General features: G+C 46.9%; 1 protein-coding gene across 1 annotated transcript in view; it reads right to left on the bottom strand.

The window, feature by feature from the left end:
* Positions 1-13,619, bottom strand: part of LOC138489386 (zinc finger protein 420-like) — a 42,579-nt gene extending 28,960 nt beyond the window's left edge. Inside the window, exon 1 of the mRNA XM_069617109.1 lies at positions 13,374-13,619. Coding sequence (XP_069473210.1) covers positions 13,374-13,397 — 24 coding nt within the window. The 5' untranslated portion in view covers positions 13,398-13,619. The remainder of the gene's footprint in view (positions 1-13,373) is intronic.
* Between the last annotated feature and the right edge of the window lie 2,109 nt (positions 13,620-15,728).

Here is a 15,728-nt window from a genome sequence, read left to right as displayed (position 1 = left end):
AATTTTATAAAATTCATAAATTGTACTGTAATGTCCCTGAAGATGGTCAAAAGACGGAAATGCACTGGACAAACTATAGCCCACATGTGTCTCTGAAAATAAAGAACTTCTTTTGAAGTATACAAGAGCTGTCAAGAGGATTCAATACAAGAAATATTTGAAAAATGGCTATGAGTTAATAGAATGAGTTAGTATAATTTAAAGGAATATTATTTGTTGAATTTCACACAAGGTCCTTCCAACTTCCTAGGACATCATACCTCGGATCCATTTGTTTATCGATGTTACCATACCTCACCGTGCATGAGAGGACGGTTGGCTACAGGACTACGAACTTTCTTTAGAGAATTTACAAGAGAAATACGCGCTTCATACTAATTAGCAGTGCCCGCTCACCAAATCTCATACTCATAGACTGGGTAAATTCCACACTGCAGAGTAGTGAGTGATGATAGTGCCCTGGGAAACTGGATACATTCCAGACTGCAGAATATTGAGGGGTGAAAGTGCATTGGGAGAGTGGGTAAATTACAAACTGCAAAATACTGAGGGATGATGGTCCCTGATGAACATGGAATGTTTTAAAGATTGCAGAGTACTATGGTATGCACATTGGGGGTCATTACACGTTTGCCGGTCTGGAATAAATGCCGGAAAAATTGCAGAAAATTCTGGCACTGGTATTTTTTCTAGACCGGCAAAACACAAGTTTGCTGGTGGGGGTATGAAACTACCGGCAGGCCTGACCTGTCAGTAAATCAGGCCCCTACTGGCAAATAAATACCAGAATCACCTACGGGGCTCCATGGAATGGGAACTTATTGGGATATCAGGCAGTGGAAATGGTAGGGCCAGTCTGCCAGTATCCCACGAGAATAAACTGCAGAATACCGGAAAACTTGTAGTGAGACCCATAGATTGCAGTGATCAGTGACATTGGGAGTGTTGATAGTTTTTAGGACAGCAATGTAAGTGTAATTGTTTGCAGAAAATGGGTACGTTATCTGCTGTAATGAGGGGTGTCAATGCTGGGCACAGTGAGCAGTTAATAGAGGAATGTTCTGGTAATACCAATAAAGATCAAGGTAGAAAAGGCTGAGTCACAAAAGACCGAATTTGGGATGCCCAATTTGATATATATATATATATATATATACACATATATAGATATGGGGGGAATAAAGTTAATAAAAAATGTGGAGGGGCAAGGGGGGTCAGGAGGGTCTCCCCCCCACATACCCACATATATGTGTGGTCAACAGGGGAGAACATTTGTTTTCAGTCTTTTGGGATTCGTTTTTTTTGCTCAGTCATATTGGGGCAAATCGAATGTTCTGTTGGGTGATACTGTTCCGGTAGAATGGGTAGTAGAGTGCTGGCAATGCCTGGAGCCAGTTGGTAGTTTTATAGACTGCAGAGTACTGAGAGGTGACAGGGGTACACTTAAATGCCATAGCCTTTTTACAGGGTGATAGTGCATTTAGAGTAGGGATGGTTTACAGACTACAGAGTATTAGAGGTGTGGCAGTTCCTGGGGGAACGGTTGCCAGTTTGCTGACTGCTAAATACTGAGGGGGCATCACTGAGTGACAGTGGGTAGTTGACACCCTGGGTGGTACTACCTAGAGACAGTAGATCATTTTAAAGGATGCAGATTACCAACACCCTACAAAAGTGAAAAAACGCTCTGCCCTCTTACAGTCCTAAACACATCACTTGAGTACTGACGGGTGACAGTTTCTTGGGTCAGTAGGTATTTTACTTAAGGACGGAAGGAAGATAACAGACCATGGGGTACTGAGGAGCCAGTACCCGAGGACAGCAGAAAGGTTACAGACTATGGAGTACTGACTGAGGAGTCAGTGCCTAGGGACCATGAGTAGTTTACAGACTGCAGATTATTTACAGGTGGCAGATCTTGGAGAGAGTGGATGCTTTACAGATGACAGAGTACTGAGGAGCAACAGGACCTGAGGACAGCAGGAAGTTTACATACTATGGAGTACTGAGGAGTCAGTGCCTGGGGACCATGTGTAGTTTACAGACTGCAGATTAATAACAGGTAGCAGCACTTGGAGAGAAAGGTTTGTTTACAGATGACAGAGTACTGAGGAGTAACAGGACCCGAGGAAAGCAGGACGCTTATAGACTATGGGGTACTGGGGAGTTGGTGCCTTGGTGCCATGGGTAGTTTATAGACTGTAATTTATTGATAGGTGACAGAGATTGGTACGTGTGGGTGGATTTCCATATTTGAAAGTATTGAGTGTTGGCAGTGCCGGGTGTCAGTCGATTGTAAAGGGGTTACAGTGGGTAGCTCACAGCCTGCAGAGAACTCAGGCATGAGTGGGCCTAGTGTTAGGAATCCAGTACTGTGCCATCATGCCAAGAGATGGTGAGAGATCCAGGGGTAGGAAAGCCTGCTCCCAAGGCACTGGCCCAGTGCAGAAAGCCTCTTAGGTAGTAGAGAATGGAATCCCAAGGGTCCCCTGCTCATCTCTCAGATGTGCCACCTTAGTAAGGCTGCCGTCTCTGTAACCTGCTGCATTATCCTTTTCTGGAGATAATGAGGCTGACTAGGGACTGTGAGGGCAAAGCGAAGACTCATGCAGAGCACCAGTGGGAGCCGCGGAAGAGAGCCAATCACTGCCGCAGGACCCCAGCCCAAAATACTTTTTGCTCTCACTCTGCGAACAGGTTATGCATTGCGGAGGAGTGGAGAGAGACTGCACACAGATGAAGTGCTGTGACCTATCATGTGAAGCCTCAGAGGCTCGCAATGAGCGTACTGGTGGGACGAACTACATGTCACGAGACAGCTCTGAGCCAATATGAAGGCTCATCAGAGAAACAGAATCACACAGCAGCATATAAAATGAGGGAAGAAATCAGACCAAGCTTGTAAGCTGGAAGAGCTGTACAAGTGGAGAGAGTAGAGAACTGAGAAAGCAGAGGGGTATTGGTAAGCTGGAAGAGCTGAACAAGTGGATAGAGTAGAGAACTGAGAAAGCAGAGGGGTATTGGTAAGCTGGGAGAGCTGAACACGTGGATAGAGTAGAGAACTGAGAAAGCAGAGGGGTATTGGTAAGCTGGGAGAGCTGAACACGTGGATAGAGTAGAGAACTGAGAAAGCAGAGGGGTATTGGTAAACTGGAAGAGCTGTACAAGTGGATAGAGTAGAGAACTGAGAAAGCCGAGGGGTATTGGTAAGCTGGAAGAGCTGAACAAGTGGAGAGAGTAGAGAACTGAGAAAGCAGAGGGGTATTAGTAAGCTGGAAGAGCTGAATAAGTGGAGAGAGTAGAGAACTGAGAAAGCCGAGGGGTATTGGTAAGCTGGAAGAGCTGAACACGTGGAGAGTGTAGAGAACTGAGAAAGCAGAGGGGTATTAGTAAGCTGGAAGAGCTGAACACGTGGAGAGAGTAGAGGACTGAGAAAGCAGAGGAGTATTAGTAAGCTGGGAGAGCTGAACAGGTGGAGAGAGTAGAGAACTGAGAAAGCTGAGGGGCATTAGTAAGCTGGAAGTGCTGAACACGTGGAGAGAGTAGAGGACTGAGAAAGCAGAGGAGTATTAGTAAGCTGAAAGAGCTGAACACGTGGAGAGAGTAGAGAACTGAGAAAGCAGAGGTGTATTAGTAAGCTGGAAGAGCTGAACACGTGGAGAGAGTAGAGGACTGAGAAAGCAGAGGAGTATTAGTAAGCTGGGAGAGCTGAACAGGTGGAGAGAGTAGAGAACTGAGAAAGCTGAGGGGCATTAGTAAGCTGAAAGAGCTGAACACGTGGAGAGAGTAGAGAACTGAGAAAGCAGAGGTGTATTAGTAAGCTGGAAGAGCTGAACAAGTGGAGAGAGTAGAGAACTGAGAAAGCCGAGGGGTATTGGTAAGCTGGAAGAGCTGAACAAGTGGCGAGAGTAGAGAACTGAGAAAGCAGAGGGGTATTAGTAAGCTGGAAGAGCTGAACACGTGGAGAGAGTAGAGGACTGAGAAAGCAGAGGAGTATTAGTAAGCTGGGAGAGCTGAACAGGTGGAGAGAGTAGAGAACTGAGAAAGCAGAGGGGTATTAGTAAGCTGGGAGAGCTGAACAGGTGGAGAGAGTAGAGAACTGAGAAAGCTGAGGGGCATTAGTAAGCTGGAAGAGCTGAACAAGTGGATAGAGTAGAGAACTGAGAAAGCAGAGGAGTATTAGTAAGCTGGAAGAGCTGAACAAGTGGATAGAGTAGAGAACTGAGAAAGCCGAGGGGTATTGGTAAGCTTGAAGAGCTGAACAAGTGGATAGAGTAGAGAACTGAGAAAGCCGAGGGGTATTGGTAAGCTGGGAGAGCTGAACAAGTGGAGAGAGTAGAGGACTGAGAAAGCAGAGGGGTATTGGTAAGCTGGAAGAGCTGAACAAGTGGCGAGAGTAGAGAACTGAGAAAGCAGAGGGGCATTAGTAAGCTGGAAGAGCTGAACAAGTGGCGAGAGTAGAGAACTGAGAAAGCCGAGGGGTATTAGTAAGCTGGAAGAGCTGAACACGTGGAGAGAGTAGAGGACTGAGAAAGCAGAGGGGTATTAGTAAGCTGGGAGAGCTGAACAAGTGGATAGAGTAGATAACTCAGAGGTCTGAGGGGTCTGAGTAAGCTGGAAGAGCTGAACAAGATGAGTGAGTAGAGAACTGAGAAAGCAGAGGGGTATTAGTAAGCTGGGAGAGCTGAACAGGTGGAGAGAGTAGAGAACTGAGAAAGCTGAGGGGCATTAGTAAGCTGGTAGAGCTGAACAAGTGGATAGAGTAGAGAACTGAGAAAGCAGAGGGGTATTGGTAAGCTGGGAGAGCTGAACAAGTGGAGAGTGTAGAGAACTGAGAAAGCAGAGGGTTATTAGTAAGCTGGAAGAGCTGAACACGTGGAGAGAGTAGAGGACTGAGAAAGCAGAGGAGTATTAGTAAGCTGGAAGAGCTGAACACGTGGAGAGAGTAGAGGACTGAGAAAGCAGAGGAGTATTAGTAAGCTGGAAGAGCTGAACAAGTGGATAGAGTAGAGAACTGAGAAAGCCGAGGGGTATTGGTAAGCTGGAAGAGCTGAACAAGTGGATAGAGTAGAGAACTGAGAAAGCCGAGGGGTATTGGTAAGCTGGGAGAGCTGAACAAGTGGAGAGAGTAGAGAACTGAGAAAGCAGAGGTGTATTAGTAAGCTGGAAGAGCTGAACAAGTGGATAGAGTAGAGAACTGAGAAAGCCGAGGGGTATTGGTAAGCTGGAAGAGCTGAACAAGTGGATAGAGTAGAGAACTGAGAAAGCCGAGGGGTATTGGTAAGCTGGAAGAGCTGAACAAGTGGATAGAGTAGAGAACTGAGAAAGCCGAGGGGTATTGGTAAGCTGGGAGAGCTGAACAAGTGGAGAGAGTAGAGGACTGAGAAAGCAGAGGGGTATTGGTAAGCTGGAAGAGCTGAACAAGTGGCGAGAGTAGAGAACTGAGAAAGCAGAGGGGCATTAGTAAGCTGGAAGAGCTGAACAAGTGGCGAGAGTAGAGAACTGAGAAAGCCGAGGGGTATTAGTAAGCTGGAAGAGCTGAACATGTGGAGAGAGTAGAGGACTGAGAAAGCAGAGGGGTATTAGTAAGCTGGGAGAGCTGAACAAGTGGATAGAGTAGATAACTCAGAGGTCTGAGGGGTCTGAGTAAGCTGGAAGAGCTGAATAAGATGAGTGAGTAGAGAACTGAGAAAGCAGAGGGGTATTAGTAAGCTGGGAGAGCTGAACAAGTGGAGAGAGTAGAGAACTGAGAAAGCTGAGGGGCATTAGTAAGCTGGGAGAGCTGAACATGTGGAGAGAGTAGAGAACTGAGAAAGCAGAGGGGTATTAGTAAGCTAGAAGAGCTGAACACGTGGAGAGAGTAGAGGACTGAGAAAGCAGAGGTGTATAAGTAAGCTGGAAGAGCTGAACAAGTGGCGAGAGTAGAGAACTGAGAAAGCCGAGGGGTATTAGTAAGCTGGAAGAGCTGAACACGTGGAGAGAGTAGAGGACTGAGAAAGCAGAGGGGTATTAGTAAGCTGGGAGAGCTGAACAAGTGGATAGAGTAGATAACTCAGAGGTCTGAGGGGTCTGAGTAAGCTGGAAGAGCTGAACAAGATGAGTGAGTAGAGAACTGAGAAAGCAGAGGGGTATTAGTAAGCTGGGAGAGCTGAACAAGTGGATAGAGTAGATAACTGAGAAAGCTGAGGGGCATTAGTAAGCTGGGAGAGCTGAACATGTGGAGAGAGTAGAGAACTGAGAAAGCAGAGGGGTATTAGTAAGCTAGAAGAGCTGAACACGTGGAGAGAGTAGAGGACTGAGAAAGCAGAGGGGTATTAGTAAGCTGGAAGAGCTGAACACGTGGAGAGAGTAGAGAACTGAGAAAGCAGAGGGGTATTAGTAAGCTGGGAGAGCTGAACAAGTGGATAGCGTAGATAACTCAGAGGTCTGAGGGGTCTGAGTAAGCTGGAAGAGCTGAACAAGTGGAGATAGTAGATAACTCAGAGATCTGAGGGGTCTTAGTAAGCTGGAAGAGCTGAACAAGTGGATAGAGTAGATAACTGAGAATGCTGAGGGGTCTTAGTAAGCTGGGGGAGCTGAACAAGTGGATAGAGTAGAGAACTGAGAAAGCTGAGGGGTACTGGTAAGCTGGAAGAGCTGAACAAGTGGAGACAGTAGATAACTCAGAGATCTGAGGGGTCTTAGTAAGTTGGAAGAGCTGAACAATTGGATAGAGTAGATAACTGAGAAAGCTGAGGGGTCTTAGTAAGCTGGGGGAGCTGAACAATTGGATAGAGTAGAGAACTGAGAAAGCTGAGGGGCATCAGTAAGCTGGGAGAGCTGGACAAGTGGAGAGAGTAGAGAACTGAGAAAGCTGAGGGGCATTAGTAAGCTGGGAGAGCTCAACAGGTGGAGAGAGTAGAGAACTGAGAAAGCTGAGGGGCATTAGTAAGCTGAAAGAGCTGAAAACATGGAGAGAGTAGAGAACTGAGAAAGCAGAGGTGTATTAGTAAGCTGGAAGAGCTGAACAAGTGGAGAGAGTAGAGAACTGAGAAAGCCGAGGGGTCTTAGTAAGCTGGAAGAGCTGAACAAGTGGAGAGAGTAGAGAACTGAGAAAGCTGAGGGGCATTAGTAAGCTGGAAGAGCTGAACAAGTGGAGATAGTAGATAACTCAGAGATCTGAGGGGTCTTAGTAAACTGGAAGAGCTGAACAAGCTGAGAGAGTAGAGAACTGAGAAAGCTGAGGGGTCTTAGTAAGCTGGGGGAGCTGAACAAGTGGATAGAGTAGAGAACTGAGAAAGCCGAGGGGTATTGGTAAACTGGAAGAGCTGAACAAGTGGAGATAGTAGATAACTCAGAGATCTGAGGGGTCTTAGTAAGCTGGAAGAGCTGAACAAGCTGAGAGAGTAGAGAACTGAGAAAGCAGAGGTGTATAAGTAAGCTGGAAGAGCTGAACAAGTGGAGAGAGTAGAGAACTGAGAAAGCCGAGGGGTCTTAGTAAACTGGAAGAGCTGAACAAGTGGAGAGAGTAGAGAACTGAGAAAGCTGAGGGGCATTAGTAAGCTGGAAGAGCTGAACAAGTGAAGAGAGTAGAGAAGTGAGAAAGCCAAGGGGTCTTATTAAGCTGGAAGAGCTGGTCAAGCTGAAAGAGTAGAGAACTGAGAAAGCAGAGGTGTATTAGTCAGCTGGTAGAGCTGAACAAGTGGAGAGAGTAGAGAACTGAGAAAGCCGAGGGGTCTTAGTAAGCTGGAAGAGCTGAATAAGTGGAGAGAGTAGAGAACTGAGAAACTGAAGGGCATTAGTAAACTGGAAGAGCTGAACAAGTGAAGAGAGTGGAGAAGTGAGAAAGAGGAGGGGACTTAGCAAGCTGGAAGAGCTGAACATGTGGAGAGTGTAGAGAACTGAGAAAGCTGAGGGGCATTAGTAAGCTGGAAGAGCTGAACAAGTGAAGATAGTAGAGAACTGAGAAAGCCGAGGGGTCTTGGTAAGCTGGAAGAGCTGAACAAGTGGAGAGAGTAGAGAACTGAGAAAGCCGACGGGTCTTAGTAAGCTGGAAGAGCTGAACAAGTGGAGAGAGTAGAGAACTGAGAAAGCTGTGGAGCATTAGTAAACTGGAAGAGCTGAACAAGTGAAGAGAGTAGAGAAGTGAGAAAGCCGAGGGGTCTTAGTAAGCTGGAAGAGCTGAACAAGTGGAGAGAGTAGAGAACTGAGAAAGCTGAGGGGCATTAGTAAGCTGGAAGAGCTGAACAAGTGAAGAGAGTAGAGAAGTGAGAAAGCTGAGGGGCATTAGTAAGCTGGAAGAGCTGAACAAGTGGAGAGAGTAGAGAACTGAGAAAGCTGATGGGGCATTAGTAGGCTGGAAGAGCTGAACAAGTGAAGAGAGTAGAGAAGTGAGAAAGCCGAGGGGTCTTAGTAAGCTGGAAGAGCTGAACAAGTGGAGAGAGTAGAGAACTGAGAAAGCTGAGGGGCATTAGTAAGCTGGAAGAGCTGAACAAGTGAAGAGAGTAGAGAAGTGAGAAAGCCGAGTGGTCTTAGTAAGCTGGAAGAGCTGAACAAGCTGAGAGAGTAGAAAACTGAGAAAGCAGAGGTGTATTAGTAAGCTGGAAGAGCTGAATAAGTGGAGAGAGTAGAAAACTGAGAAAGCAGAGGTGTATTAGTAAGCTGGAAGAGCTGAATAAGTGGAGAGAGTAGAAAACTGAGAAAGCCGAGGGGTCTTAGTAAGCTGGAAGAGCTGAACAAGTGGAGAGAGTAGAGAACTGTTATATAATGTACTCATGACCAGCTCGTGGAGCTTCGCTTCCACGAGCCTAGTGTTCCAGCCCAGATCTCCAACCCAACATTCCATCTTTCCCCCATTCTTTTTCGGTTGACACTGGTCCGACCTTTAATTTGGGGCTTACCTATACTACTCAAAACCGATCACAAACCGTTAGTAAACATCCTTCAATCAAAAACACCACACCTCATTTCGCCAAGAATTAGGCGTTGGTTTCTTGATATCATGCAGTACAACCTTCAAGTTTGCTACACTCCCGGTCTCCCAAATTAAGTAGCCGATTGTCTCTCCAGACTCTCCACCAACCAGGAAGATGAGATCGATCAACCTCAGGAAGAAATTATAGCTACTATCAATCCTGATGTTTCTAAATAGGATTGGCTGAACATCACCAACAACGACACAGAACAACAAGAAATGAGAAAAGCCATAATCAATGACTGGATCGAACCAAACCGTATCTTAACAGATTTCATACCGTTCAAGGATGAAATAATTATGAGCGAAAAACACATTTTCAGAGGTGACAAACTAATTCCGCCCGTATTACTCAGAGAGAAACTCCTTGAGCTAGCTCATGAAGGTCATTTGGCGAGAAGTTTGACGAAAAATAGACTGAGGAGCAATTACTGGTGGCTGCACATGTGGAAAGAAGCAGAAGAGACTTTAAAAAACTGTGTCGCATGTACCTCGAGCGACAAATGAAAAATTGCAAGGAAGACCCCTCTCCAGATCATAGAACCACCCAAGGATGTGTGGTCAAAAGTTGCCATAAACATTATGGGTCCCTTTGAGAACATTGAAGCTGAAAAAATATACATACTAGTCCTTGTAGATTATACCTCGAAATGGACTGTATGGGGAATAGCTGAAACAAACATCACCTCCAAGAAAAAGTCACAGAATTCCTGACAGAAATATTCAACAGGGAAGGAGATCCCAAGGAACTGGTCTGAGACAACGGATCCCAGTTTATATCATCTGAGTTCCAGGAATTCCTCAAGCACAGATATATCAAACACATAACCACATCCCTATACCACCCAATATCCAACGGATTGGTAGAAAGGATGAATAGGCTCGTAAAAAGCATAATACAGCTGGCCATTGCCAACACTCTTCCATGGAGAGAAACCCTCAAAGAGGCCCTGTGTGCGTACAGAACAACATCACACACCACCACCAACATCGAACCATTTACCCTGAAGCGAGGTAGAGCTGCAACCAATCGTCTAAGACCAGCTTGGATATTCATGAATGGTGAAGTCAAGCTTAACATGGATCAAATCCAGAAGAGAATATCTGAGAAACAGGTAAAATACAAAACATACTACGACTCAAAAAACGCAGTAAAAGAAATGCGAGTGCAAGTAGGAGACTGGCGGGGTCATTACGACCCAGGTGCTAATTGAGCCAACTTTACCACCATGGTGTAAACTACGTTTACACCATGGTGGATGGTGGATTTACCGCCCCATTCCAAGGTGAGTGGGGCGGTAAATCCCCATTTCCCATTTTCCCTTCCCCATTCCCATTTTTGCCCCATAGGGCATAATGGGAGTGGGGAAGGCGCTAATTACGCCACCGTAAATTACGGTGGCGTAATTAGCATCATGGCAGGTTAGCGCCATGGATTTTAACGGCTGCTAAGAGCAGCCGTTAAAATCAGAATAGGCGTTAAGGGTTAACGACGGCGTTAACCGTTAACGCCTGGGTCGTAATGAGGCCCTGGGTCTGCGTCAAAGAACCAAAAAAGACACCCAAGTGCGAAACCAAGTTCAGACCCCCACAAAAGGTCATCCAATGTCATGGTAAATCCGTCACACTCGATGATGGAAAGAAGTGGTCAGGAGACGACATAGTAAAGATAACAACGGACGTTCACAGACCGAGTACATCCAAGCAAGCACCACATGAGACTCCGTCAGAGTCAATTCCTCCTTCCACGGGAGCACCTCAACACGGTCAACGTAAAGATAGTGGCTCCCACAAGGACACTGAGAAAACCCTCAACAGCAGACTGTCGAGGAGGAATCGGAAGATCATACAAAACTTCAACCAAGATTTCTTATATTATTGACAGCTCTAATATGTAATGACTACCAACCTCTCCCCCTTGCTTCCTCTTTCCCCCCTCCTTCCCCAGTTTCTTTCCCCCCTCCTTCCCCAGTTTCTTTCCGCCCATCCCTTCCTCCAGTTTTTCCTAGCAGCGGAGATGTTATATAATGTACTCATGACAGCTCGTGGAGCTTCGCTTCCACGAGCCCAGTGTTCCAGCCCAGATCTCCAACCCAACATTCCATCTTTCCCCGTTCTTTTTCGGTTGACACTGGTGCGACCTCTGGGGGCCGCACGAATAAAGCTCCTGAACCTACCTTGTGCCTCGCCTCATTACTTCAAGAACTGAGAAAGCTGAGGGGCATTAGTAAACTGGAAGAGCTGAACAAGTGAAGAGAGTAGAGAAGTGAGAAAGCCGAGGGGTCTTAGTAAGCTGGAAGAGCTCAACAAGTGGAGAGAGTAGAGAACTGAGAAAGCCGAGGGGCCTTAGTAAGCTGGAAGAGCTGAGAGAGTAAAGAACTGAGAAAGCTGAGGGGTATTGGTAAGCTGGAAGAGCTGAACAACTAAGAGAGTAGAGAAATGACAAAACTGAGGGGGCTGGGAGAGCTGTACAAGCTAAGAGAGCAGAGAACTGAGACAACAAAGGAGCATGAGGGAGCTGGGGGAACCCAACCGGCAGAGAGAACTGAGATGCTGAAAAGAGCAGAGGGTTCAAAATGCTGAGAGGCCCAAGCGGCTGAGGAGGAAGAGAAGGCTAATAGACTGGAAAGAGCAGAGAACCAAGTGATCTGAGTGGCCCGAGAGCTCAACAAGTTGTGAAAGCAGAGAGAGATGAGAGGCTCGAGAGAACATACCTGAGAATGGAAAGAGCAGAGAACTGAGAAAGATGAGGTGTCATGGAGAGCTGAACAAGCTGAGAGGCTGGAGAGAGCAGATATGCCAGGAAGCCCAGGGGCCTTCGAGAGCTGAAGAAGCTGAGATGCTGGTCGGAGAAGACAATTGAGAACGCTAAGGGGACTTGAAAGAGCTGGGAAAGCTGAAACAGCTTAGATAGCTGAGAGGCTCGAAACATCAGAGTACAGAGAAGGGTGTGGGGCGTGAAAAAGCTGAGTAACTGAATAAGCTGAGTTTTCTGATATAACGAATCACCTTCCTCTCCAGTAAATGTAAAATACAAAAAGAAGCCCTGCATCTTCTCGGACATCGCTAACGCCACACCCACGACAATCCACTGCGGGGTCCCTCAAGGTTCCTGCACTGCACCCACACTCTATAACTTGTTCACCAAGCCCCTCTTTGACAAACTTGACTCATACGGCATCACCTACACGAACTACGCGGACGACACACAAGTACTTCTACCCCTCTCAGGCTCATACAATGAAGACGCAAAGGCACTCCACACTATCTACTCCATCATCAAGGCATGGATGGCAATTAATGGCCTCTGCCTCAATGGTGACAAGACCGAAATCTTGATACTAGGTCAACAGAACACCTTAGACAAACTGGACAAACTGTACACTAACTTCTCAATTGACAACTCCATCATCCCCGTGTCCACAGCCGTCAAGACACTGGGAGTATACCTTGACTCCTCGCTATCTATGACTTGACAAGTCAGCGCTATCACTTCCGCATCCGCACACACCACTAAACTTATAAACGCCATCAAGCCCTACCTCTCTAAACCTAACTGCCTCTCCATAGCGAGGGCAACCATTGGAGCCAAATTGGACTACTGCAATGCTCTCCTAGCAGGCACATCAGCCAAAAACATAAATAGACTACAAATCACACAGAACAACGCTCTCCGGGCCGCTCTTAGTATCCCAAGAAGAGAGCATATCACCCAGGCCAGGATCTCAGCCCAATGGCTCCCAGTCAAAGAACGGATCACCCTCAAAATCATCACCCTCACTCACAAATGCCTCTCCCTCTCCGCCCCGCCCTACCTTTCAGATTCCATCCTCAAACCTTCCTCCACACGTCCCACTAGGACGCAATACGCTAACCTACTCTGCACCCCACGCATCAAAAAAGCCAAAGCCGGAGGTCTAGGTTTTCCCTACATTGCAGCACAGACATGGAACGCTCTCCCTTCAGACATCCGAACGGAAAACTCACTCCCCATCTTTCGCAGGAAACTGAAAACCTTGTTCCTTGCTAAATAACTAGCAAACTTCAGGAAGCCATGTAAATATACTGCCTTGCTATTGTATATACTTCCTCTGTAATTTATGTACTGCTTGTAACTACAGTTTCCTTTGCAACTAAGATGTCTGTAACAAGCGCCACGATGCTTCTGGGCTGATGTGCGCTCAACAAATTTGAATAAAATAAAATAAAAATAAATCGCTGCCAGCTTGACCCATGTCCCAAAGATCACCTCTGACCAGTGCTGTTTAGTTAGCCAACAGTGCAGTGCATGCTGGGAAGTTACCCAAACTCTCAGAATCCAAAGCGGTGTTGGCTGAAAGGGAGCCCCCGGCAATGGCATGGGTCCAGGTGGCAGCAAAGACCTCTGGCCCCAATAAAAACCTGACCAGGGTGAACTCACCTCATCGGGGCCCTGTCCAGGCATTTCTCCCCAGAGCTCTCGGATGTATTTCCCTCCGCTGACCTTGGAGAGATCTCACTGGTTGTGGATGTGTTTCACTACAGTGATATTAAGGGGGTTTATATTTGATGTATTTCTCCCCAGTGATCGTGGGTGGATTTCTGCCTGGGATCTTCAGTGATGATTCAGAGCAATGGGGGAGAACTGAAGACGAGCACGGGACAGAAAACCCTCCCGGGTGACTGGTACACGTGACCCGAAGACACTAATCACCAGGAGGCGAGAGGTAGCCACGAGCGCATGCGCAGAACTGAAAACTTGATCACCTGAGGGCGAGAGACTAGTCATCAGAGCATGCGCAGCACCAAAAATACTAATGACCTGAAGGAGAAAGACTAACCATAGGAGCATGCGTACAACTGAAAATACTAATCACCTGAAGGTAGCGAACAGAGCATGCGCAGAAAAGGAATCCGAATTAAAAAACGAGTCTTGGAATTTTTTTTTATTTTCGAAATCATGTAATCTACAATTTCCCACGATGCTTCAGCAGCTGTTATTTGACGGATTCATGTGTTTGACTGTGGTCACATGTTACATGTGATCGTAGATCTGCTGTGCTCCGGGGTCTAGCATGCAGTGGCATGCTGCATACCTTCACAGACCTAGGGGGCCTCCTTACGAGTATGGCAGCAAGGCAACAATGGTGCCGGTATTGCTACCGGCACTGTTATTACCATACCACCATACTACGCGTTCTGCTCGAGGGTGCCCTTGCAGCCACCTGGTCTGACCAGGTAGCCGTACCGGCACCCGCGAACAGAACTTGATGGTAATACTGGTACCTTTATTAATGGTACCGGTGCTACCACCCTCCCCGTTCCCATTGAGCCCCATGGGGCCGAATGGGGATTGGGAGTTCCTTATTACTGGCACCCGTGAATGGGCAATTACCGGGTCGCCAAACTCAGCATGACCTGGTAATTGCCCATTCGCGGGTGCCAGAAAAAAATGGATACCGGCGGCAGCCATGCCTGTACTACAGGCACGGCTACCGCCAGCCTCGTAATGAGGCCCCTAGTGTTCAACGCATTCGGTGTTCCCAGGACGGACAGTAAAAATAAGCTGAATGTCTTCCAAAACAAGACCAAAACAAGCTGACGCCCTTCCAAATAAGCATTAAAAACAGGCGCACACTTAAAACGCTATGGATAGGCCTCAAAAGTAAGAAACATAACACAGTAACAAGTAGGCTGGAGACTTCCGACTTTTCAGTGAGAAATATTGCTTTTTCTCACATTCTCCCGCCTAAGATAATTCCAGTGCCAATACATTCCTATGGGAAAAACTACGTCTCAAGATTTTCTCTATCAAAACTCCCGCTTAGGTGCGTCTGAATGCTGGCATTTATGGATCTGGCCCCCATTATTTCTGTCACAGGCCATAGGTTTAGTCTCAATCCTAAGAACAAATATCTGAACTTTGGATCAGGACATTTTAACATACATAATTCTGGTGTATTCAATGGTTTGCTCAAAAGAGCACCATTTTGAAAACGTTGTACTTTTGACACTATGATCGAGTCTGCTGCCAATCATGTGTTAGGAAGACTAGAAGGGAGTATCATCCACCTTGAGGGAGTATATGAAGGCCCAATAGCGCAGAGACATAGGTAAATAGCACCAGCCATATCCCTGCCCTGTGACTCAATTTTGTATTAGGCTCGGACGCCATTTTGCATTCGGCCCAGAGAACACACACTGAGAGCTGCGGCGCTGGCATCCCGAGTTCACATAACGGTGCCAAGCGATCAGCCCACCGGACCAGCTCCCCACAAGCCCTGGTCCCACGGAAGTCCATTCTCATTCTCTCCCTCGACTGTTGCAAATGTCTAGTATCACATTCAGGAATTTGCCCGGCACAGAGCATGAGACAGTACCCGGCCCCTGCAATGCACTCATCCATCTCCACCAAACTGCTCTCAAGCCTTTGACCCACACCCCACCAGGCCGGAGCCAGCCACCCTCCACTGACCTGACCCCAGACCCTAACCCCTCCAAGGTGACCACCACAGATCAAAGTACTCGCATGGCTGTATATTGTCCCAATAGACACACACGTCTCCTGTAACGTGAGGTACCAGGGAGGAATAAATTAGAGAACAAACCTCCGGGGGAGATAATGGATGCGGGAAATGTGGTATTAAGGATGCCCTGAATGTGGGGGTCAACATAACTGTATGTGGGGGTCAACATAATTTTATTCTATTTCCTCACTGACACCCCTTTCATATGATGTTCAGGTGCCTGCCATGATGGATGACTAATTGATTCTATCTTAAGTAGCTTAGATTAG

The sequence above is a fragment of the Ambystoma mexicanum genome, chromosome 9 (assembly GCF_040938575.1).
Source record: "Ambystoma mexicanum isolate Mex_15411 chromosome 9, UKY_AmexF1_1, whole genome shotgun sequence".
Lineage (NCBI taxonomy): Eukaryota > Metazoa > Chordata > Amphibia > Caudata > Ambystomatidae > Ambystoma > Ambystoma mexicanum.
The sequence above is the reverse complement of the archived record's forward strand: the minus strand, read 5'-3'. Positions and strand labels throughout refer to the sequence as shown.